The sequence below is a fragment of the Cydia splendana genome, chromosome 5 (assembly GCF_910591565.1).
Source record: "Cydia splendana chromosome 5, ilCydSple1.2, whole genome shotgun sequence".
In the NCBI taxonomy this organism is placed as follows: Eukaryota; Metazoa; Arthropoda; class Insecta; order Lepidoptera; family Tortricidae; genus Cydia; species Cydia splendana.
The window spans coordinates 10,728,585-10,755,706 of NC_085964.1; the positions used below are offsets into that span (position 1 = coordinate 10,728,585).

Below are 27,122 nucleotides of genomic sequence, written 5' to 3' on the forward strand. Positions count from 1 at the left end.
CGTGTCAGCGAACGGTCTCATAGCGAAGAGTCTCGACCAACACCTAGAGAGACTCTCGCTGGGTGGTTGGATCAAGGGTCAGATGCAGAAGGCGGTAATTTTGGACACGGCGCGTATAGTACGTCGATTCCTCACTCTGCGGCCCTGACCACCGGCAGCTTGGACCCTGCCCCGCTGCCGGCGGCACCCTAGGTTAGGTTTTTTATAATGTGTTTATATATTTTTGTTATGTTTTGTAAGTGTTTTTATATTTTACTTTTATACTCACATTGTAAAACCCTAACCTAAGACCCTAATTGAATAAAGAAATACTACAAGTTTATAATTAGTAATGTTTTGTAAATTAGGTAGGTACATACGAATTTTACTTTCCTCGTATTCGATATGAAAAGTATAAAAGTGCTACTAGGGTGAATACACCTATTTCTAACTCGAATTATTTAAAGCCGAAATATCTCGTCTTCTGTCTTCTCATGGGTAGGTACCTACCTAAGCTTTTATCCCAAATCCCAAAGGTATAAACGGAAATAGTAGATAGTTAGATACTATTTCGGTATATTTTGTAGGTAGGAGTAGGGATACCTATTATTCTCCTTAGCTTAGCAACGAAGCGTGTGAAATGTGTTTGTCATGTGTGGGTGTAAGACAGTTTGGGATTGGCATATTAGGCACTTAAGGCGTTGTATGAAGCCGTGTAGTTTTCCTCTGACCCGAAAAATATGCGTTGCCTATTCTTCGTTTTTTAACATTAGAAAAAACTTCGCAGAAATAAAAGCTTGTGGTTCCAAATCGGGAACTTTTCGCGGTAAATTTTTGAAATAAATTATAAGTATTGACCATGCTTACATAATTTCATTATTATGGACATTTAAAAAGCCTGGATAAAAACTGCACGCTTACTTCTGTGGAGTTCTTTATAATGTTAAAATACGAAACGAAGTACCGAGGTACAATTAAGATTGTAAATTAGCGGGCGGTAGTTACGTTACCGCGGGGAGGGCGTCAAAATTTTGTAACAATAACAATCGACTTCACCGTACCAGGCGGGCCTAAGATTATCATCATCATCTCATCTCTGTCATCCTGGCCGTCACTCTCTAACAAATTAAGTGCCAAAATTATGCGTGTCTCGATAAAAATCATAAAGTAATAAGTAAAGAAAGAGAAGTAACTCCATAGTCACACTCACATGTTTGACTAATCAAAGCATAGATGGCATTACTATACACTCATGAAAAATAATATTGATGAATTCGTCACATTGTTTCACTTAAATAACCCAATTCGTAATATTTATAAATATGAAACTTAATCGTACAAAATTATCACTTTATAACACCTAAAATTGGAAAATCATTTAAGGCAATTTTTACCAGTCGGCTACTTGAATCAGCTTGAATTGATGGAACCTTTTTTTGTAAGTTAAATGACTAAATAACGAACGTCGTATTCCGGTAGATGGCGCGTGCGCAAGGTGCACACCAGTGCGTGCCAGAGTATGCTAAACAAAGTTGCCATATTGACGAAAAAAAAGAGAAACCTAAAATTTATATACAAGCACGGATTCCGATTAAAAATAAATATTGCTAAAAAACTACATTTTTATACTTCAAACTTCTTTTTTACAGTTTCCAAAACACATACAACATACAATAAATGACTTGACACCGTTCATCTACGGTTGAAAATCACAACGGCGACAATTAATTTTATGTGGATGGGATTGTTTAAATTTCTCAGCTTATGTTGCCTACATTACAAATTTCAAATCTGGAAAGTCTATTTGAACATTTCATTAGGTACTAGAGCCTGTGTGGAAGGAGAAGAGTCGTAGGGTTTTCGCATAGACTCTGCATAATTGAAGAATTTTAGTTATATAAATCAACCATTACACTCCATAGCTCTACTCATTAATTATACAAAACTAGACTAGAACATGAACTAGACTAAAGGAATATTTTTATTTATTTTTTGGTTCATTGAAATGGCAACCTGACACTACACTAACTCGAATAATGAGTAGGTACACAATGCAACGACAGGATGCGACGTTGTCTAGTCAGTGGTTTGGCGGTCATTGCGATTTGGCAACGCCGCGTGGTTCAGAATTACAGATACACACAAATTTATTATCAAGATTGTGTTCGCATAACGTTCCGTTTCAAATTCTTATTATGACCACGGTAAAATAAATTAAGTATATCTTAGCTAATATAAATAACAACAACGTATTATTGTATTTCTAATAAAATGTTCTACAAAAAATATACTTAGTTTTTAGGCTGTTGCTAGAATGGACGCATGTATTTAAATTACAAATTATGTTCACTAGGGAGCCAACTGCGTAAATAGAAACTGTACCAAGTACGGGTTGTAATTCTATTAAAACAGTAGGGCTACCGCCAATACCGAAAATCGTCAATTGCGGGCATTTTTCTTTGTCACTCTAATTGCGCCTTCATTGGAGTAAAAGAGTAAGATCCCCGCAATTTGCGAATTTCGGTTTTCGCGGTAGCCCCTCAGTACCCTACTTCGGGGTGTTGTTATAATGCTGCTTCTTAAAAAACGACTGGAAATTTTAGGCATGTATTTTAAAATTCAAACATTATAGTAGATTTATATTTAAAAAGTATTTTTGGACATATTATTTTTATTTGATCCATTAACATGTGCAATTAAGAAGCAGAAACAATAATGACATGACAGATATATTTAGGGAGACTAAAAAAATCAATGGCAACACTAAAAATAAACTGTCAGAGGGCCTACCGCGAACCACGTTCGACGTGTTGCCTCTCTGTCGCTGTAAATTCGTACTTAAGTGTGACAGGGAGGCAACATGTCGTACGTGGGTCGCGATAGGCCCTCGGGACCATGGCGTCGACGGCCGCCTACCGCGTAGCGTCTGTTTATGTTTATAACATCATTATGATTTTTTTTTATTTCATGTGTTAAATTTAGTTCGGTTCGGTATTTGATATTATTCGAAATGTAGTTCACAATAGGTACTGAATTCCTGTGGATTCCTGAAGTACCATCAGAATTAAACTAAAGCAGGTCAAACAAACCTGAGGAGAGGGTGTTTGCCAATCAGTGATGAATATTGCCTGCAATGGATTAATAATATGCATCAGGTAAGTTTATTAAAGGTTATTTAATGTAAACTACTGAAACATTTTAACATATTCAACGCTCTATACATATAACTTTTTATTTTAACCTCTTGTCAATCCCGAACTAACGACCGTGAACACGGTTAGGTACCTATGTAAATTTGAGTGGTGCTTTGACATTATTTACTGTCGAAAATAATGAAGCAAATCACTCATGGCTGGTTTTACTTTAGTGAACGGAATTTATTGGTTATGTAATCTATTGGTTGCTCAGTTATTAGTAAAATAAGAGTATAATTATTCTGTAACTATAAGTTTTCCAGTTCTTAATTTCAAACCATGTAAGATAATCCTCAGTAACATTTTACTGAATCTATGTAAGTTGTTAATATAATCTAGTTTTACCAACAGAAAGGTCTTAATGTAAGGTTGTTTTATTTTTTTTTGAAAAGTAACAATTTTTAGAAAATACAGATGTAGTTCTAAACACTCAAGTTACGGACTTTATTTTGAAAACATAATGATTTTTATGATGAATGCTTGCTTTCCTTGCAAAAATGTAGTAAAAATTAGGGACCGTTACCGGTATCCGGTATAACTAATAATAAAATATCACATAGCATTCACAGTATTTTTTTTTTATTTTAGATTAGTATTTAGGTAAGGATAGTGATTGATAAGATAGCTAAATTAAATGCAAAAATATAGTGAATAGAATCAGGAATCAAAAATATACATAAACAACCGTGATACCGAAATTGAACACCCGTTAATTTGTATGAAAAATATACTGGTATTCGGTCCCTGGTCAGAATTGTATCTTTAAAATATTTTTGTATGCAACAAATTATTTTTTTGATTTCAGGTGCTCCCATTCTAGCTCCTATCACCCGAAAAGCGAACAATTGGAAATATTTTTTAAATTTAGAAGGGGAAACAAAATCGGGTCGTTAAACATCGTACGCCTGCTAACCAATGGATAGAGTTACTACTGGTCAATGTATTATATCTGACTGAGCTGGAACGAGGCCAAGATGGATGCTCAAGACAGAAAAGCGTGGAAGGATGTTGTGGAGGCCCTACACATCTACGGGTTGCCGTTGAACAATCAACAACAACAATGTATTATATCTGAAAAAATTAAGTGACAAAATATAATTTATATGGAATAAGAGGAGAAACATGAAATTGTCAATTCCTGCTTCAATGGATGCAGATTGATGCAATGAAAAATTTTTAATTAGTTATTAATACCCATTAATAAATTTTATCCTTATTTCAATCCATGCTTTATTTTTGTCTACCCACCTTCATTATATTTGCTGAATTGCCACAACTGTGTTCTGTGTTCAATGACAGTTGACAACAGGATCCTATTTGCTGTAACTATAATTTGTAATATGTGGCTTTCCATCACAGAAGGGTCCTTATGGTTCAAGCACAATAAGGTCTTTTCCATCTGAAATTCCAACTGAAATTCTGATAAAAAGGTCCTTATTGTACATAACCATAAGGACCCTTCTCTATGGAAAGCCACATTTATACTCTGGTACACCAACATTGTCAATAGAAAAAGGCAGCAAATTTTAAAAATGTATGCGTTTATTTACTGATAAGGGGGTTGTGTTTGTAGTTTAAAAAGTATTCTTTGTAATTTAAAATTTTAATTTCTTGTAAGTGTGTTGGCGTAGGCTGTAAAAATATGAAATAAACAGAATAAGCCTAAATAAAGTTTTACATGAAAAGCCATAGCGTTACGAGTAGGTATTCTAGTTTCTGACGTCCCCAAGAGGGGAGTTTAAATTTTAAGTCAACGCATTCAAAACATAAGTTTGGTTGTGTCAAATATTTCATACAAAACCCAACTAAAGTAAGGGAGTTTTTTTCGAAACTAAAGTGAAGGAAAATGAGGTTGGTGTCCAGGGGACAACTGCAATTTTAAGTTTGTATCTCAACATATCTCAATGATAGGTTAATATCTAGATTCTATTTGTAATAAGTATTATTCGTTGCATCACTAAGAAAAATCTATAAATCAGGAACAACTAATATTAACTATTTGAGAGAAACATATTACATACCTATCGGTAAGTATGTTCTAGGTCCAAGGACTTCTTGTTTTAATATGATATATGAGCACAAATTAACATAAGATTATTATTGCTTTCATTTCGGGAAAACATACTTTTGAGTATTGTAGGTAGGTATATCTTTTGTATCTCATTGAGATACAAAATGTAATGTATAGTGGCAGATACCATGGTATCTCCCACTATACATTACACTGTAGAACAAACGCTCTTACATTATGAATACATGGCGTTAAATATAAAGATATTTTTATTAATTATGTTTTTTACATATACCTATAGGATGTTTTTGATTTTTTTATAATTTTTAATATGTAGGGGTCTCTTCAGGGACATTTATGGATGTAACAATGTTTACTTCATGAATTGTATGATACATTAAAAAAAAATTGTGATTAAAATTTTTCGGATAATGTAAAATAAAATAAAAAAGTGCCACCGGAGCTGGGTCTCGAACCCGAGTACTCAGAATTGCAAGTCAAATACTCAAACCTCTCGACCAAAACTGAAGTGGCGCAGGCGTCAAAATATTAAATCAATTCTTAGATATGGTTACTTGACGGTGTAATTCATTGCTACCTCACTAGATGTCACTATTATTTATTGATAACAACGCCATCTAAAAATAACGCGAAGACATTCGAGGTACCGGCGAAGATAACGCGATTTACGTAAGCCGTGTAGCAATGTACTGAGTTACTTTTCTTCGTTACTTCTTTATTCTATGATAAAAATGCAGCCATCGTAATATGTGTATAGTACATATTATATGGGGTCCCTTTGTTTCCCAAAAAGTTTATTTATGATAATGTATTGTTTGTCAAATTATATTAGTAGTTATAAAACTGATACCGTAAACTTTTCAGGATTTTCGTAAGGTTATCCTATAGATATGTTAGATTTGTTTTATGGCAATCCTGAAAAGTGACGCGTTTCTGAACTAAATAAATTATGACTAACGAAAATGCGGGCAAACAATACATTATGACTTAAAACTTTTTGGGAAACAATAGAGACCCATATTATATACTTATGTATACTTATACCTACTGGTAATTATTTTGGGATCTTTTTGAATGAGCCGTATCCATTAGGTACCTATATTATATTGTGAGCGCTGTAGCTGGTTAATAATAATAAATCTCGCGTTCGAAATTAGGTGCATTAATTAGCATTGATACGAATGTGAATTATTAATAGGAATCATTAATATTAGCTAACACAATCACTTTAATATTCATGTCAATGGAAACCTTGTTTGTCCGGTCAATAATATACTTAATGTTGACGTTGATTCGTCGCGTACCTTAATGAATTCATAGCAGCCTCTTTGGATAACTCCATGGTCCAAGCTAAATTAGCTTACTATTTTTTTAACAGGAGTGAAAAGAAACACTTGTGTGCCAATTAAGAGGTGACCGGGTTACAAAATCGGAAAACTGATAAATTAAATAATTTACAGGCCAAGTGCGAGTAAAGAACTTAGATTAACTTAATTTGTATTATATTTTTCAAAATGTTAGGCCTAGAAACTAATGATAATGACCACTCCTAACTAGGCTTAAACGTAACAAATATAAGAGCCTCGGTAGAGAGTACCATTTTGTACCATTTGGAGTTGAAACTCTAGGTCCATGGGGTCCCAGCGCGCATAAGTTGTTCGCAGAAATCGCGAAGCGTCTGGTTGACGTAACTGGTGACATCAGCATTGCGATACAGCGAGGAAATGCCGCCAGCATCCTTGGTACAATGCCTCAAGGGCCTATTTTAGATTTAAGCTAGTTATTAATTTCGTTTAGTAGTACCACTGTATATATATTGTATGTAAATAAATGTTTAAAAACAAATACTAGGCCCTAGTTTGGGATTTGGTAATCATAAATGAATTCACCCTCCCGTTTCACAATAGGTGATATTATGTCTATTTCTAAAGTTATGGTTTTTATTTTGTACCAAGTTGGTGGCAAACGAAAATATGGCTCGCCCGTTGGAAAGCGGCCACGACAGCCTACACAGCCTAGACAGGTAATATGTACCTACGCGTGTGATCCTAGAGTCCACGCGCGTTACCCACCCTTTAGAAACCTGTCTTCTACTGTACAATAGTACATGCTCCTATCTTCCATCTACATGCCATATTTCCAGAAAATCGGATCAGTGCTTTAGACATGAAAACATTTATTTACATATAAATTGTAGGGAAGGATTTGCACGTGTTAGGGATTTGTGGTTCGCTTTGTCTTATATCATCTTATATGAACCGAAATCTTAGATAAACGACGTACCTAGGTGTTATGCAGGTAGGTAGATTAGATACTAGACGAACTCTCTAGTATATGTCTAGGTTTATTTAATTTAACACTGTTTAAGGTAGAGTTTTGAAGATTATTTATTATAAAACCCGTACACATTTATTAAGGAGAACTTGCTATTTAAGTACATAGGTGTTAGGTACGTAGTACTTACCTAACCGTAAAATGTACTTAAGTGGCCAGTAAGGTGCGGTAGTTTAGCGTTAGTTCTAGTAGGTACAATATATTGCAGAACTTTCAGAGACATGTAATATTCTTTATTCATTTTCACCTGCATTGCATCTAAGGAGGTTACTTATTATACTACTCTGCAATCTCGTTGCGCTTTCAAGACGATTCGGTAGGTTGGGGAGTGAATGAACAGGTTAGAATTAGTCCGAAAATATAATATTCAACCAAAATAAAATTAATTATTTTCAGCCGAAACAAAGGAAGTATATAGGTATGTAAATTACTTGGTATCAAAATTAAGATAGTTATGACCTTTCGTGAACTGACTTTGCGTTAGAAATATAGTTAAGTTGTGTTATAGGTACAATATCAATATTTTGTTAACATACAACCTCATTATATTAGCTTAAATTTAATATTTTTAATACAAGAACATAAGGCCGAGAGGTTTCAATTGTATCAGTTTGTGTCAGGAGTATACAATAGTGAGTTTGTTATACTAATATATAAAATAATATAGAAAGTAAAAGTGTTATTTGAAACGTCAAATTTTTATGAAATTATGACTTATAAATACCACTTGCACTGCGTGTGCTATCAAAATCGTTGCAGACTTATATTGGTCTAACTCTATTCAATGCATTAATACCGAAACCTAAATTATCCCGATTATATATTACATTATATATTAATACATAGTTATACTTATTTAAATTTGTGTGTTCATATACTCCCCAACCTAGGGTAGATCAAGTTGACAGCGCGACCAGATTGCGGACTCTTCTTATTAGGTACCTACTCCTGTTTGCTGCCAAAAGTAGTTTAGTTCCGTTACTTCCGTTCGCATACATTTCACGGCTAAGAAAGTCCTGGATTTTTTCGTAAATTGAAAACGGAATCTATGTCAGATCGCAGCATACGTGCGGTGCATACAAGGCGGAGATCTGCTTACACGTAGGAAGAGCCCGGGTAGTTCAGGTGAGCTTTATTTCACTGGTTCTAATCTCTAAAAGACGTACGACCCCATATCTGAGAATGGTGCAAGATAATTACCTACACCTGGGATTCCAATTTGAATTGTAAAGCGAAGGGGTGTTAGTGTATGAGTACCTAGTGTGCTAGATCTTTTGTTTGTGATATTATCGCAAACAATACGATTAAAAAAATACTAAATTAGCTACTTACTAAGATTTGTTTTAATAGGTATATATGTACGAGTATGTCGGTTGCGTTTGTTTATTATAGGCGTAGGTATAGGTATGTGTATTTTTGTGTTTACCTATATTTTCTTCTTCTTCCTCCTCGCGCTGTCCCGGCATTTTGCCACGGCTCATGGGAGCCTGGGGTCCACTTGACAACTAATCCCGTGATTTGACGTAGGCACTAGTTTTTACGAAAGCGACTGCCATCTGACCTTCCAACCCAGAGGGGAAACTAGGTCTTATTGGGATTAGTCCGGTTTCCTCACGATGCTTTCCTTCACCGAAAAGCGACTGACAAATATCAAATGATATTCCGTACATAAGTTCCGAAAAACTCATTCGTACGAGCCCGGGTTTGAACCTGCGACCTCCGGATTGAAAGTCGCACGCTATTACCGGTAGGCCACCAGCGCTTCCCTATATTTGTGTTTACCTATATTTCCTAGTATATATTAACCTCCTGGCATAAGGTACCTTTAGACATGAGTTCTTCATTTCCCGCTACCAAAAGGTTGCCCGGAAGAGATCGCTTTGTAGCGATAAGACCGGCGTTGTGGTAGTTATAATTTTTTTTTATTTTCGTTTTTGTATTTTTGTCATGTAAATAGTAATTGTTATTGGTGCAAAAGAATATTACTACCACTAGATTGGTACCTAGTTACCTACTAGATAGGATAAATACTTAATTAAACAAACCATTTAGTATAGTTCTTAAAATCCCGAGTTATTTGTACCATTCGATTTTTATAAAAATCGAATGGTACAAATAACTCGGGATTTTCATCATAATCAAGCGCGATTCTGAAGCGTCCAGTCACGTTCCTCGGAACGCCTTGTTAGGAGGAGACATCCGCCAACGAAACGGGAGTGTAACAAATAACTCGGTAGTGAATTTTTATGCTATCCTCAGTAATATCATTATGACAATTTACTTCATTGTTATGTCTATTTCATTTTACATTTAAGATAAAATGAGATCAAACTACATTAGTGTAGTTTTGCGACATTATACAATTTTCTCAATGTGCTGACATGGTCGCACACCATTAATTTTGACATACGAGTTATGTCTACTTGAACTCTTTATGACTTATAAAAGTACTTAACGCTATTCGAAAATATCATTGCAACACTTATCTACTTATAGATATATACATATACTCGTATGTATAAATCATAACCCATTTTGCTTGGTCACGGCATCACGCGTGAACGGGTGGACCAATTTCGCTAATTTTTTTTTTGTAGTTTGCTATTGTCAGGAGAAGGTTCTTATGAAAGAAAAAAATAAGACTTATAAAAGATAAAATGCACTTATAAAGATAGGTGAAACGTTTTCGCCGGGTCATCCAGTAATTTATAAAATAATGCCAATCGAAGTCATGTTACATACATAATTAATAATTATCGTGTAGGTATAAGGTAGGTACTTATGTCAAATTTTCCTGCTGTTTGAATTTTGCTCGAGTCCACAAGATCAACTAAAACACTATAGAGATAAAATTCTCATGTTTTCATAAAATTAGTTTAATTGTTTGTCCAGGAACGAATGAAAATACTGAAACTTAAATTTTGTTCTGTATTTGAGCAGTTACAGTTGTAGAAGCGACCCACTACCTAATGCCTTCGAGCGAATAAGTTCAGACACTTCCAAAGAAACTCTTAACATTGTCTTGGGACGCTGGGATCTGCTACGAATTTAATCAAAACCTTTGCCGCGACATCTATACAATAAGAATAAAATAGATAGATATATAATATACGAGAACATTATCATTACAAAGAAGTATTTCGAGCCTTCTATGTTTTGAGGTGCATCCTAAATTAAAATGTCTATAGTTAATACATATTCCTACGGGGTTTGTTCTAATGGATGGGTATTAATTATTTTAAGGGTTAGGAGATTGGAGTAAGGTTTATCGAGGGTTACGTTACATACATAGAAACACTTCAATGCTGCTTAGCTTGTAATTTCTGTACATTATACTTAAGGGCATGGCAATAACATCGGCAGTGGCGACAGGGCTATTTGCGTGCGGCAGAATTTATTCCGATATACATAAATTCTACTCGATCAGGAATTAGCCTCCTGTGTCAAAAGCTTTTAGAAACAGGAATAAATTGCATAAAACCTCTTAAATTTAACATATAAAAATAATAATATTTATGAGAATTATGTGTAGGTACCTACCAGCTCGGACGTTATTATACGTAGACTCATTTCATGATTTTATACACCGTGTTTTTTTTTATTTGCGTTAATCTCGGGGTATGGATAAGATAAGTACGTTTAAGGAAACTAAATGGCATAGTTAATTAAAAAAAAAGGATTTTGTAGTACATTTTTTTTTGTAAAAATTATACCTAAATGTTGCATATAGCGTTGTTCTATAAGACATTGTCGCGAATACAGGAATCATTACAAAGTATATTTAATGCTGTCGGGAGAGATGTACGACGCTTGCGTTGTACAATATGGGTCAAACACATTTCAGATAAACGTCTCTTCTGTGGACATACCAATAAAAAATAACGATCCGCGGGTACATAAAAAATGTATTCCGCCTGTAAGGGTGCAGCGCAAAAATTAACTTTTGACTCTCTTAACTTTGCGATGTCCACAGGAAAGACGCGATCGATTTAAGCATACAATAAAATGTGTTTGACCTATATCCTATATACAGGGTGACCAGTAATTAGTGGATAACCTTCTAACCACCGACAGAGCACCTTAGGCTGGTCCAGAAAATGCACTTATTAATTACTGGGCAGCCTGTATGTACATAATTATTATTTAGGTATTCTCGTACAATGTAGTTATGCTACAATTTCTAAAGAATTAAGTACCTACTGTGGTTTGATAACAGACCTGCATTTACAAGTATACGTCGTAGGTAGACCGTATACGTGAATTTCGTTTACCATTCTGGGAGCCGCTTTTTTTATTCCGGGAGTGGGCAGTCAACGTGAAAAAATGTTCAAACGCTGGAAAGTGCAGGGGTCAAAATGTCCATACGGAACCGGCTGTCTATGTAACTAGACACGTAGACGTTCTGGGCGGTTTGCCCTTCGGGCATCTGAAGCTACCTAACGAACCTAACCTACCTACTTTTTGCCACATAGACAGCCGGTTCCGTATGGACATATCGACCCCTGCACTTTCCAGCGTTTGAACATTTTTTCACGTTGACTGCCCACTCCCGGAACGGATTTTTTAATTTCGAGAGCTCGACTTTCTGTGGCTTCCTTCAATATATCTCCACTAATACTAGGTATTTAAATTCTATTAATAACATTGAACACGAGTGGTCAATACCACTAGATTCCCCATTCCAATTGCTCGTATTAAAAAAATATCAATTCGCCATTTTACACAGATTTTCGAGATAAGAGATCGAGCGCTCGAAATTAAAAAATCTGCCCCCCGGTCGTACAGTCACCAGCAATAATATATTACATAACAAAGGCCGCAAAAATAACTGACACAATCTTATCTGTAGAGCCATAACAGAGTGTTACATATTTATGTGGCGTTCGAAGAGTAACATATTATTGCAGGTGACTCTACCTATCTACTAAGGCACGGACCACATACGGCTCATATCTTACCTGCCTTCGTAACATAATAGTTCCTTTACATTATTCGATCAATTAGTTAAATTAAATTATAAATATTATGAAGTATCAATTAGGCAATAAGGCCTAGTTTCCCCTCTGGGTTGGAAGTTCAGTAGGCAGTCGCTTTCGTAAAAACTAGTGCCTACGTCAAATCATGAGATTAGTTGTCAAGCGGACGCCAGGCTCCCATGAGCCGTGGCAAAATGCCGGGATAACGCGAGGAAGAAGAAGAAGAAGTATCAATTAGGCATACCTAAATCGAATGTAGTTTGATGTATCTGAATGATCTCGGCGAGACAATAGGTAGGTAAGTTTGTTTTGGAAAGGTTGGTAACATGATGTAATATTATTTTCTGTGGGTAACAAAGACGAGCTGGAAAATTGAGGATAAAAGTGCCCTGATTATTCCATCAGCTATAAAGAATGACTTTAGGGATGTAATCAGTAATTACTTCCGACTCGATAGTTGATCGCCGTTCCCGTGGGATAGCAATTATACGATATAACGAAGCCTTATGTTTTGATTGATCAATAGGTACCAACTCATATACCATGTGATAAAACGGTTATTTTAACGGTTAATTAATAGTTATTAATACTAACGGTTAATTAATAGTTATTAATAATAACGGTAGCAGGGCAGCTTGTGGCGAGCTGTTGGGGATTAGCGACCTCACGTACCCGAGTGCTCCTGGAGAGTTCTGTTACCCGCAAGGAGGGTGGGTGGGACAGGATTCTCTGCCTCTGGCTTGCCTTAGCCGGCCGGCCAGAGTGGAGTCGTTAGAGCTATAAGCTCCAGGGGTGGACGTGAAATATGCATAAGACGCGAGTTGGCACAGTGGCTGTTAACAGCCACTGGGTAGAAAGCGGCGCACACCTCTCGACACCCCTGAGCCGCTCACACCGGTGTTGCCCTTGAGCCATCCTAGACGTCGCTTTTTGTGGGGGTCCATCTTGTGAGGGCGAGTCACCGTCTGCCGGAAATAAAATTGCATACCGTTTTATTAGGCAGGCGTCCGGTTTTTTACCCCATAGCTCAGTTCTTAGTCCATCGCTTTCACCCAATAACCTAGTTCATTTTAGATTCCATCAACTCTCAATAGTCCTTACACCCTGGCGGGTGCTGCCTCTGCGTGCGTCCCATGACACGGGCAAGGGCAGCCTCCGCTCGGTGTACCCCTTACATTTCATTAAAGTGTCCAAAGGGCCTCTACGTGTTGGCTACGGCTCCGCGCACGCCTCCCAAAAGTCCGGAACACCATTGTTCCGTGATGGGAAAGACGGTTAATTAATAGTTATTAATAATAACTATTAATTAAAAATAACCGTTTTATCACTAGGTATATGAGTTGGTACCTATTGATCAATCAAAACATAAGGCTTCGTTATATCGTATTTAAGTTATTAAGTAAGTAGGTACATTTATAATTTCAGTATCCTCTTTTATCATACAATTTTCGCATTCCTTTTCCAGTCTTATATAGCCAAGCCTTTACGATGTCTTTGCGTGAAAGATAAAACAGGATTCCATCTTCGCTTACTAAAAATAAAATAGGCAAGATATTCGTGGACAGACCTACTAAAATCGCATACTTTCTAAAACTTCCTGGTTCGAGCCGAGGATTTACATATTAGAGTTGTTTAAAGAAGAATTGTGTGATACGGGGGGAATTCTTTGAACGTAATACAATATCAGCGTTTTCGATGTAACTTCTTGTTAACGTCACAGAATAATCTCACAAATTGAGTTAATTCAATTAAGGCATTCCGCTTATAAAACTAAAACACTAATTTGTTCAACTTGAAAAGTAGGTATCATTCGCTATAAGGTAAGGCTTCTTTAAAGATACCTTTACGTATACGTAGGGCATCCTAGGTAATTCATAGTAAATTTGCTTTCTGGAAGCCTCCTGTGTCATGTGTACTACTTAAATGTTAATGCAGAATGTAATTCTAGGAGCTCTCAATCAAATCAATTCCTCGGGACTTGGTTTAATTACGAAACTAACTAAGACTTGCGGGATCGAAACTTATGCTTGCGGGTTTAAAATGTAAACATACCCCAATAAAACCGTTTTATACGCAGGTCGTAATTTCCGGAGAGGCAATCACCCAGAAGTTAAAATTCAACTGCGTGGCTGCGCGTTTTATCTTAAATGAAAACAGATTATAGCGTCATACACACTGTAACTGCCTGTTATTGAATCGATTGCATTTGAAATGAATGAAATACCTCCGTTATATTTTTCCAATAATCGGCATCAAACTAATTGGCTAGCAATTTATTCATCACACAGATGCAGAACCATTTTACGAGTTGCAACATGGCGTTAACCGTACGTACTTCAACGATCAATATGTATTGTACATTATATCAGGCCTATCTGTGTTAACCATGAAATATTACCAAAATTAAATACCATTAAAATGAGAGTCGGAGGCCTGCGGCTTTTCCTCGTTGGATTGCTAAACTTAGCCGTTGTGCGAAATATTCAATTTCATGTTTATGGGAAATTTCTTTCACAACCTGTTTGGTGTCTGACGACCAGGGCCCGAAGCATGCGTATTTGCGGCACATGTTAAGTTAAGCGAGGAGTCTTCTGCAGCCATCCCCGGTTTTCGGACCGAGCGCTGAACGTGGGACAGAGCCAAAGTATCCAATTTTAAAAATACAATATTAATTGTGAGTATTTAATTATGGAAGTCGCCTCTTTGGCGCAGCTCTCCCCTAGTGTTTTCCAGTTGTCTCTGTCTTTCTGCGAGTTTTACCCATATGACTCCACAGCACTCGATAAATATATCTCCCCATCATTTCCTTGGATGCCCTATTTTTTCTTGATCCATCACTTGGTATCCATTTAACCACTTTTCTTGTCCACCTATTATCAATTGATCTGCAAAAATGTCCACCTCCATTTCAAATTCTTGTTTTTTCTACTATAGTTCGTTTTTTTAGCATTAGAAATAAGGTATCAAACTGATCTTGATGTGTTCTAAATCGCGGTAAATATGTAACAATTATGAATCTAATACGATCATTTATATTCTTCTGCTTTCATAAGTAATAGGTAGTTACTGATTTTTAAAAAGCGTTTTTCAATTAAAAAACATGTCAAGATCGCTTACTTACCTTCTTTCTAATGCTAGAAAAAACGAACTATAGTTTTGAAACTACCTCCGTTATTTTTGTCCTTTTTCGAATCCGACTGTTTCTTACTCTATCCGCTCTTGTGATTCCTAACATGCGCGTGATCATAACAAAATCACAACACAACAAATAACAAATAGAAAATCGGTCTCATGGACATAACAAGCAAAAGATAGTATCTTCGCAGCACTTACCTACGTTCTTTTACTAAGAATGACTTTTGCGAAAACTCAACAACGGTTAACCAAAATAACCAATCATGTACAAAAGGTATACCTACTTCGTTTTCAGTGAAAGTCATTTAAGCTTTACGGTTCCAAACCGACATACATTTTTTCACCTTGGCAAAAATTGTACGGCTGAGTTCACAAACATCTTTTCAAGCCAACGTGCCAACAATATATTTACACGGCCTTATTGTAAATCTCTTTGAGGCGTGTAATTATATTTTTGTGAACTCGACTGTTCTTACTAGAAACTCCCTAAGTACTATATTCGTTTTAAAATACCACTGTATCTAATATAATAACTTTAGGTACCTCGGTGTACAAACGGTCTACCTCAAAATGTTTTCTTAATTTTTATTGATTTATATATAAACCCAGTACCCTAGTAGGTAAAGATAAGTAAGCTAAGCCGCAGACAGACAGACAGAGAGAAGAACATGCCGTAGGTAGGTAACTATACTACTACTACTTTTTTTTTTTTTTTTTTTAACGTTGGGGAAATGCGTTTACGCATGCCACCTGGCCCGGGGGAACCAGGAGCGATGACGGACTAACCAGTATTAGGACTACCGTCTAAAACCACCAACGAATGCCAACTCCGCGTTGTAGAGGAGCGCCGCAGGATCACTGTCAGCATTCGACTGCGTCCGCCCCCGGCGGCCGGCCCATGGGCCGCAGACGATTTGTGGGTGCCAGTTTGGTGAGGCACCCCTAGTCCTGTGAGCCTTTAACAGCAGGGACTCCCCCCGGAGCCCTGCACAGCCCACTACGGTGGAGGCAGCAAGTGCGCATAGCGCCTGGCTCTGCCCCCAGCCCGTCGCCGGCGGAGTGGGTGCGCGTCAGGGTCATTCTCGCGCGCACGTTCCGCTGCCTCCTTCTGTGACATTATTTGGTCACTGAAGGAGGCCATCGCTTTCCATGCCTCTTCGCTGTCGAGCATGGCATTAACAACGCTCGGCAACGAAAGGTCTGCTCCTAGTATTGCCTGGAGGGTGGTCCGTTGAAGCCCCCATGCAGGACACTCCTCGAGAGTATGACGCGCCGTGTCTACCTGCGCGCCATACTACTACTACTACTACTACTACTACTACTACTGAATAATATTTTTATTCGCGATCGGCGCGACTTAGGTCGCTGCCCCGTATTTTTTCGTAATGGGTTCGCAACAACTCACAGCGAACGAGTTACTGGCGTTCGTACAGAATGCCATAGACACCATGGATGAAGTCAACATCAGGCAGATCTGCAAATCTAGTTTTAGTGAAGACGATATTTGCAGTGGCAAGGCGCTGCTTTTCCAGTCGCTCGGGAAAACCGACCAGATGCCATTCCGTCAGAGGGATGGGGGTGTGAAGAGTCTCCAGGACATCATTAAACTGTTCAAGGAGACCGATCCAGACGACGTGCCTGACTTCGTTGCGAAGCGGCTGGACCGGTTACCGCCGGTTACCTTCGATCACGTCGACGTCACCAGGCTGCTGAAGGACATAACATTCCTGAAGACAAGTTTGGCAGAGGTGCAGTCTAAGTTAGAGGTGGCCAATAACACCATTTGTGAACTTCGTACTGAGGTAGTGACATTGTTTCGGTATGTAGGTCACACGAGGCCACTGACTTGGGCTTAGTGATGCGCGTGCAATTATGTGCAATGCTGGGCAGCAACGGGCGACGCGACGCCAGTCCCCGCCGCCGGCCCGCCCCCCGCACCCCGCACATCGCGCCCCGTCGTGCCGTCATCTGCTCCAGTTGGCGTATCAGCGACTCCTCGCCGCGATTACGCTGCTGCTGCAAAACAAAGAAAGGCACCTCCGAAGGTGCCCGAATCTGCTTCACGAGATGAAAAGCTACCCCGCGCCGATAAAGGATTCACGCAGGCGTCGAAGGAGAGGCGGCCGCGCAAGGCGCCTCGCAAGAGCCGGGTTGGCACAGCGGAGCCAGATATTGCATCTGGACTGAGGACTGCCACGCCGAATACGGCGCTATACGTATCGCGCCTGCATGTTTCCGCCACGGCTGACGATGTGGTGGAATATCTGCGCAAGAAGACCCGTTACGAGTTGAAAGTGTTCCAGCTGCGATCGCGTCATTGCGTGCACTTCAGCTCGTTTGTGGTGCGCGTGCCGCGGCCGCTGCTGGAAGCCATCGCGAGCACGGACTTCTGGCCGAAGGGTGTGATATTTCGGCGGTTCCGTGGGAATCTGCCGAATCCTACACCAGAGCAAGTGACGCCGCAACAGAAAACTGCGTCACGAAAATGATTTTTTAGTATTTAAGTTTTTTTATAATTGTATATATATTATGTTAGTTTGTAAGGTATGTATCTATGGGCCTTAATAATAATAAATAAATGCTTTTGATTTTTTTGATTTTGATAATGGTTTCTAGTTGTTGTACGGAACCCTTTTAAATCAGAAGGCTTTTCTTATGATTCAGTAGGTAATTTTAAAAGTTTACTGTAGCTTAGGCTTAATTATAATTAATTACCAGTTGATTAGTCACATTTAAAGCTTAAATGGAGGCCAAGCAAAGGTTTTATATCTATTAAGTCCGTAGTAACTTATTATAAATATAAAGCGTAAATATACTTATAAGTACTTGTTCTAGTGTACAATAAGATTTCAACGCAAGGGCAAGTAAACTGTTTAACTATACACTCTACAGTTAGATGCCCACTGATCGTTACTAAAACATATAGGTATATGTTGCTATAAATGGCGGTTCCGGCTTAACGCAATCTAATTTCAAACCTGTTCAATTGCAATGAGGTTAATATTATTATGGAAAAGCATTTAGCTGGGGAAAGTAGGTACCGTAAACCGGGGTTACTTTGATCAATTTTAGAGTTTGGCACCATTTTTTGACTTTCCTAATATACGTAAAAATATGAAATAAAAATATAATAATCGGTTTTTTCTCTTCTTTCCGCCTGCCAAATAAAAAAAAATTAGGACTTATATTTTTTCCGGAAATAAATAAAAACAACGCGATCAAAGTTATATTGAGAATGGGGTTACTTTGAAACCACTATTTTTTTTGCTGACAATCTAAAGTAGACCCGCTAAAAAGCCCATAAAAAATAAAAAAATAAAAATCGGTTAAGTACTTTTTAAGTTATTTATATTTTTAAGGTGTGGGGTTACTTTGATAACATACCAAATGATACAAATTAATAACTTTAAGCGCTTATTATATTTATCTACTATAAATAACGTAGGATTATAACTTATTATCTCACTTAGCAACTGATTTTTGAATTGCAAGCTTTACGGTTTCAGTAAATTTGGTCTGTGCACCTGGGTTTTTGATATGTTGCCTTTATACTTATTGTGTAAAGTTGTATAAAAAAAATTGTATGCTTTCGATGCGGCACAAATAGATTTTGTGCCCGCCACTATGTGTGCGAGTGCATCATTGAGTTGTTCTTCTTGGTATTTTTTGTAGTCTCGTTACCCGATATTTTTTTGTAATCTCTGGCATTGTTTTTATATAAAAAAATGCATATTTAATAATAGTAGAATTAATTAATACCCTGGTGGTGGTGGGCTGGTGGCCTTACGCACGTATAATAAAACACCTAAAGCAAAGACGCAGGATTAAATATAGCCAATTTCCTCCCAGAAAGTTAATTCCATACAATAGAAACGGGTAAAATAATGCTTAAAATGAGATAAGCAGTTCCGGAGATCAACATTTACATACAAACTTATAATTCTACAACCTCTACCTCTTCCACTGACTCAAACGATACCTATTTATTATTGAAAAAGATACATAAAAAAATCATAAGTTGCCAAAATAATTCATGGTGTTACTTTAATATTTTGATCAATTTCACCACGTATAAGTGATCAAAGACACCCCGACCCATGGATTCCCCGGCTATGTGCTCATGTGTAGGTTGTTGAATACAGGTATTTTTTTATAAACTCACGAATAAACACTGATTAACCTAAGACACTATAAAATTACATGTATTTAATTATTGACACAAATACAGTTTAAGTTTTTTCAAGCAATAAAACCAGGAAGAAATGCGTACCCGCCATTAATATTTTTTTTCAAGACGAAATAATAATATTACACTCGCGTCCGGTAACTGGGCGGTGAAGCAACTATCAGTGTTGCCAATAAAGAAAAAATTACTGCGAAGGTATTTTCCAACTCGTCAAAACAAGCACTTTAGTAGCGGAGGGAAGTCGTTATCAAAGTCGACCCGCAAATCAAAGTAACCCCGGTTTACGGTATTTGATACTGGAAGCCGTTCATTGTAGATTCTTTGGCTACTTTAAATACTAATGCTAAAGTTGGGCCTGCAGGCCCTAAAGGCTGGGTTGAAGTTAATCTGAGATGAACTTTTTAACAAGGTTGTCGGTTGCGATAAGTAATCACTGTTCAAATTTTCTCAATTGAAGATTAAATTTAGCTCTTGTAAAACATGTTAACTACATCTCAAATAATTTAATTTTAATTAACTGGTTTTAAATGGATTATTGTATTAAGTAAGGTGGTGGTACTAGTGCTCGACATTTAATTTAATTATTTTTATTTATTTCCCACATATAAGCTGACAGTATTTCACCAAAACGCTTACACGGAATAGTAAAATAAAAAAAAACTTAAAACTAAACAGTTGTGCATAACAGGCTAAGCCTAATAGATGACACCCTGCTGTCACCTCTATTGACAATGACTTTTCAAGATGACATGTAAGTACCTAGGTACTAGGACCGCGTCGAGCACCAGTACCACCACCTTAGCCTGCCTGTGGTCCGCTCTACAAAGTTAGATAAGAATACGCACATGAATTATTTTACCAGCTTGAATTTTACTCAATAAGTACCTACTTTCATATTTTACTAATTTCCATAAATTTCATGCCAACTTTTCGAATTGTTCTTTTAGATTTTGTTACACAAACGACTTTTTCTTTGTTTTGATAAATGTCAGCTATAAATAAGCAATCACCATAATTATATTTGAAAATGAAAGTAAAATAAAAAATATTTGGTTACAACATTTCACAATTCACAATTAGTTATGCTTGGAATCTCCTACTAAGTATTGTAAATTAAATATTTGTGACAGAAAAACAGCGGAGTAGACTAACTTAAGGTTGTATAAATAGTAACCGAACATCATTTCAACAAATATTTAGGTAAAGATATTAAGTATGAACTTAAGCTAAAGTAATGGTTTACAGTTTCCTTGTAACTTAGGTTATTTAACCATTCTAAAAGTGTTACTTTTAGCTAGGTATACGATCGAGATAATATTATGTATTTATATTATTATACAAGTATTTAGGTAATATAGTAAACATATTGCCTTTTGGGTAAACAAAAGAGTCTTTGTGTTAGAGGGGACAACTACATTATCTTTTCTTCTTTGTGTTGATGTGGTGGGATGGTATATTTCGTTTCCTTCACTTACAAAAAATTAGTTTGGTGCTTGGTAAATAGGTAGGTAGATAACTAAGGTAAGTATTAGTTAAGTACACATGCTTACATACATACATATAGACAAAGACATATGTAACTTCGTATAAGACGAATAAAGTCTAAGGAAAAAACGTGCCTCGGAATTCAAGTAAAAGTCATTCTCGAATAGATGGCGCACACACCTTTGGCCTATGGTCGGCTAGATGGCGTGACGACACCGTTTCATATTTAACAATTTTAACACATAGATATCAGTGAATGAACATGGATCAAAATGATATAAAAAATATAAAATTATTTATCCATATATATACATTTTTTGATAACTTTATACGTTTTCATTTTGAGTTTTAGTCGTGTGTCGATAGATGGCAGTAAATTTACAGTGACTACAAAATTTACAATGACAGGACCCCTCTATACTATCTATTCTTTTTGATATAGATAACTTTTTAGATATCAAATTGAACCTACCTTCTAAGAAATACATGTCATATGTTACGTGCTTATTTAAAATATACCTATATTGCAATACATACATATATTTAGACAGTCAATAGGTATAGGTACCAAGTCCATCCATCCCAATTGTAATAGCTAATACAGTTTAATTGCCCTGCTTGCGCGCTACAAATTAATCTAAACCACAGGGCGCTACATGTAACACTACGGTATTAAATTCACGATCTCTATATCCAAGTCGCGTAACTATGTCACACAGACACGCTTTTAATTAGATCACGCAATCCTACCTTCTTCACGCGCCAACTATCATTCTCGACAGATCACATTCCGTGTGGTCGACTTGATATCCATTATTTCCAATGTTATATTAGTAAGTAATTGGTTAGAACTCACATAGGCTTAAAATGTACTATTCCAAAATTGTGATAGGTATGTTAATATATATGCCGATTTTAGGTAGACCACCACTATTATCATGTTATACCATACTTAAATGAGGTTGTGATATAGTTTTCATATCTATATAAAAATCGGTGGGTGGAGCAGAATAACCCAATGGGGAGTAAAATAGGCACATTTTACCTACCTACAAATCCACTAAGAATAGTCTCAGTGGATTTTTCTATGAGTAGATATAATCTCATATACCATAGTAGGGATGGTACCTATTGTCTAACAAAAGAGTAGAAATTAAAAAGTGGCAATACTGTACCTGTAGTGTCGTCAGGGGTGCGAAACTCCTGACTTCGGTCAAACTCGGCTCCGCTCGGCTCAGCATTGCTCCGAGCAATTATTAGGGTTGGCACCACTTGACTTCCTTTTGCGTGCACGACCACAGATAAGATAATCACTTGATTTTTGACAACCCTAAATAGCTGAAAGTGATAGTGCCATATATTAGAAAGGGACGGCATGATTCGACCCTGAAACGCTGTCAAACTTCGGTTTTGTAGGAAGTTTCCTTTCTGTACGGTAGTACTATTAATTATTCTGTGGTGTCGTGCCGTTTTCTTAGATTGATAATTTGTAAGGGACGACACTAAAGTATTGCCACTTTTTAATTTCTACTCTTTTTTGTCAGACTGTACTTATGTCACCAAGGCTGCAAGAATTAAGGATCACTCACCTTAGACCGGGCCGGAGCTTTTGGCGCTTACTTTTCTACGACATGACAGGCGACCACGTGATGCTTTGCATAGAAAACGATGCGCAGTCAAGCTTTATAGTGTAGTAAATGAAGCAAGTTGTTGTATGGAGACCCATGCATTAATTTCTCAGTCGATGAAATTTAGCTTGGTTATTATATAGTATGAGCCGAGACTAACATTATAAATATCCAAAAAAAAAAACACTCCTAAGTTAGGTAAAAACACAAATCTGATTATATATTGAACCGAGTAATTCCTCAGTCCAATTTTTTTTTACAAAATAAGTTATTTGTATCAGTATGTGATACTAGAAAAAAATCTAAAAATTTGTCAAACATGAGAATATTTTTTTATGATACTCCCTTTTTTTGACGCTCATTTTCATCGGAAAATTGCTCTGTCATTTTTTTCTTCTTATATGATCTTAGAATATAATTTGGCGCAATGGGTAAAAAAATCCAAAAAAAATGCGTATCGAAATGTATGTATTATAGAACTATTAAAAACTGAGAGTGGAAAATTTTTAGATTTTCATTTTGTAGGTATAAAACGGCAATAAAATGGCATTCCAGTGAAAAAATTAGACTGAGCAATTTTCCGGTCCAAGACACGCCAAAAAATTTTATTTTATTAATACTGGTATTTCTGCTGGGATATTTTTTTGATATTTCATATATTGTTGCAATACGTTACATGAATATGTCCGGTGAAGAAAGTTTGAACGGAGCATTTTTCCGTAAAAAGATATTAACGATTTAAGACTTTAGGTATTTACTTTAATTCTATTATTATTATTCTTTGGAAATTTATACAATACTTTTTATTTATTGATAATTTATCGTACTGTAAAGTTTTTTCTGGCTGAGGAATTACTGCGGGGTCCACTACCTTTATTTACTACACTATTATGCGTGCATTGTTTTCATACAACTCCGCATGTATACATGTCATACATGTCTGTAATAAGTTCGTATTAACATCCAAAGCCCGCGAATCTGTTACACGTGCAAGGATTGTTCTATTTTTTGTACGATAATTTTAGTAAGTACCTACCTACATCATTTACATACACTTTACAAAGGAAATTGTGTCTTAACATTAATAGACTCAAGAATATTCAAATAAACAGGTACCTACCTATCTAGAGGCGCCTGTAATCTTGTATGTACGTACTTAGTTATATTATAGGTACTCTGTTCAGGTAAGGATCAGTCTAATTATAATGGAACTACGGTACTTATCCTCCTCCTACGTAAGCTTTTAAGGAACTTACGAATTATGTTCAAATGTTCTTAATCAAGAACAATTTGACTTGGTTTCTGTAGTTATGGGCATGAATTACCTAAGTATATTAACTAACGTGTAACTTTTCTCTTTCCTGGGAGTATTGGGTACCTACGATAATTGAGTTTTTTTTTAACATGGAAATCAGAGTCGACCGGACAGAATATCCGGTCCTATTACCTACTCTTTACCTCTAAGATTAGATCATAATTGAGAACGATTTCAATATCTTTATATCATGCAGGATAGAATAAATAGGACGCGTGCATTAGTGCCGTAGCAAAACATATATTCATAACATTGTTTCATTTCAACAAAGATAGTTAAGGTGGTGGTACTAGTGCTCGACATGCTACTGCCCAATAGATGACACCCTGCTGTTACCTCTATTGACAATGACTTATTAAGTTTCAAGATGACATGTACTGGGACCGCGTCGAGCACCAGTCGTCAGTACCACCACCTTACTTATTTAGCAATCGGCTAGTTACCAAGAAAACATTTCTCGTCCCTAGTCACAATACAAGCGTCACAGAAACATTTCATTCAAATCGCTAGATTACAGAAGATAGGAAGCAATTTATCTCATGATGCGTGTCTCAGGTGTAGCGAGGGTCCAACGCTTTTACATCGATATTCATAGTATGTACGTCTTAGAGCACGTGAGTCCACAAATGCTTGGCTATCCGGGTCTTATATGTAAATTAGGAATCGCTATATTCAAGACTGCAGCTCCTTATGTTTATATTCTTGATTGACATTTTCCTTTTAGGCGACGCGCAATATGAACTTTAACAGCAATGTGGGGTATGCTGATGTGAATGAATTTAGAGGACTTTCTAGTGTTAACGTTGACGAGGAAAGATGCATTTAGGCTAAGGCCTGATGTTGTGTAACTAATAATTTTCATGTTTATTTTTAACATCTAGGTATAATAGTAGATTGTAAAGCAACATACATAATTCATTGAAGAACTCATATTAGCCGAGACAAGGCGTAGCGTTGGTACCGATAAATCGAGGATAAAATGAGTATTTATACTAAAGTTTTTGTTTTGCACGGTTCCGACGAAAATACTTACTGTTCGAAAACAAAGTCTGATGAGTCGAAACTTAAAGAATGACTCACATTAGACCGGGCCGGAGCTCCCGGCGCTTAATTTTCTATAACAAGTGACAGGTGATGCTTTCCATGGAAAACGAAGCGCCGGAAGCTCCGGCCCGGACCCGGCCCGGCTAGCGGGAGTCATCCTTTAGCCAGCTTACCTCCGCCCGGCTACTACAATTTTAAAGCTCGAACTGTATGGGTAAAATGACCGCAGCTAATATGCAAGTACCTACTTACATATTACCTTAAATCAGGTGGAATAAATAAAATAGTCTCTCAACTTTTTTACATTTTTATTCATTCTTTTATGTAATCATCAGAGTTGTACAACTAAATAATCACAGTTGAAACAAACATAACTAGGTATCAATTATGTCTAAAACAATATGTGCACCGGCTCATTGGCGAGCGCGGTGTCACACCTTGTACTGAGTGCTCTGCCGTCGATGTACCTACGTGTGCTTTGAGAAGGCCTTCGCCGATCAGCTTCGTAACGCAGCGATAAAATTGCATTGTTTTATTCACAAAAACGCTAGAGAACATTTACATTCGCTGCGTTGCGTTAGCCGCCGACAGAGGCCACTACACGAGTAAGGGAAGTTCGTAAAGCGCAGAGGTCGTGGCTAGCGCAGCTGTTACTAACGTTAATCACGACGCATAAATTGTGAATACCAGTTGCAGTCACATGCAATACGCGAGTCATAACTAAGCTATCGCCCGAAGCCCCCCGACCGCGACCTCGGCGCCGAACGCTTCGGGAAACCGTGAAAGTACTACGGACAGCAATGAGCTGCTATAAGGGCTAATTTAGACGATGCGAGAACTCGCATGCGAGTTTCATTACATTGCGGTTTTTGATCGGTCGGTCGAATTGGACGTAACCAACGGGGAATGTAACTAAAATCGCATGCGAGTTCGCGCGCCGTGTAAATCAGCCCTAAGAGATGTGTGAGCGTAGATACGCACCGTAGTTAAGGTCAGAAAATTAAAATGTCTCGTCCTGTTAATAAACAGTTCCAAAAGCTTATAATTATCGTATATTGTAAAAGGCTGAAATACAAAAACGGACTGAAAACACTATTTAGTAATTCGTTAATATGTATGATTACTGGCAGTGTAATGATAATGTAAATTAATAAAAATGATGCAGCTCTGTTTATTAAACTATATTGTAAGTATTCTTATATAAATAATAATTAACAAGAATTGCTTTATATTATGTAGTTTAATGATATCTAGAAGTGTTCGTATCGTGTGCAAACTATAGGGTGGACTTACAGTAAGGTATTCGAAGTCTATAATTAAATAACCGAATCTACAAAAATCTTAGGCTTTTAAACGCATAATAAAATCAGTCATTTTAACACAATTCAGTATATTCTAAAATGTACACTGATCGTTATTCGATGTCGAGGTGAGACAGTCTATGGAAACATTATTAGGTAGATATATTAATGTACTATAAATTCTTACAAATTAATTTTTAAATTAGTGACTTCTAACGGTTCCCAATAACTATCTCACATCAAAATCGTTAGAATAGAATTCTAGCACAACACTCTTAATAAGTTATTGATATTTTCCTAGGTGCGACTAAATTTATTTATGTAAATATACGAATAAATAAAGTGCAAACACTTAAGTCTACCATCATTAGCTGTATCCATAGATTGCTAATAAATTGGCACAGTCCCATTCATATCCGCGCCTCGCACGCACACACTCACGCCCGCTCGCAGCCGTCGCCTGCCGCACAACGCACGCACGCACGCACTCACGCACGCACGCACGCACGCACG

The 27,122-nt window shown here is 37.0% G+C and overlaps 3 protein-coding genes across 8 annotated transcripts in view; 2 read left to right on the plus strand and 1 right to left on the minus strand.

The window, feature by feature from the left end:
- LOC134790671 (uncharacterized) overlaps positions 1-27,122 on the plus strand; it is a 333,743-nt gene that overhangs the window by 28,705 nt on the left and 277,916 nt on the right. The gene's annotated exons all lie outside the window — the stretch shown is intronic.
- Positions 17,036-20,232, plus strand: LOC134790385 (uncharacterized). Its single transcript, XM_063761154.1, has 3 exons — positions 17,036-17,444; positions 17,541-18,050; positions 20,153-20,232. Exons 1-3 carry the CDS (start codon positions 17,036-17,038, stop codon positions 20,230-20,232), a joined length of 999 nt encoding a protein of 332 aa, XP_063617224.1.
- Positions 25,600-27,122, minus strand: part of LOC134790644 (neural-cadherin-like) — a 304,222-nt gene continuing 302,699 nt past the window's right edge. For all 6 annotated transcript variants that reach the window (XM_063761503.1, XM_063761504.1, XM_063761506.1 and 3 more), the window contains one exon: positions 25,600-27,069. The gene's annotated coding sequence lies outside the window, so the exon portion shown is untranslated. The remainder of the gene's footprint in view (positions 27,070-27,122) is intronic.

Coding starts and splice junctions, on each gene's coding strand:
- LOC134790385 (XM_063761154.1), top strand. CDS start 17,036: ATGGGTTCGCAACAACTCACAGCGAACGAGTTACTGGCGTTCGTACAG. Junction 17,445..17,540: donor TAACACCATTTGTGAACTTC/GTACTGAGGTAG, acceptor AATGCTGGGCAG/CAACGGGCGACGCGACGCCA. Junction 18,051..20,152: donor CACGGACTTCTGGCCGAAGG/GTGTGATATTTC, acceptor CGTTCATTGTAG/ATTCTTTGGCTACTTTAAAT.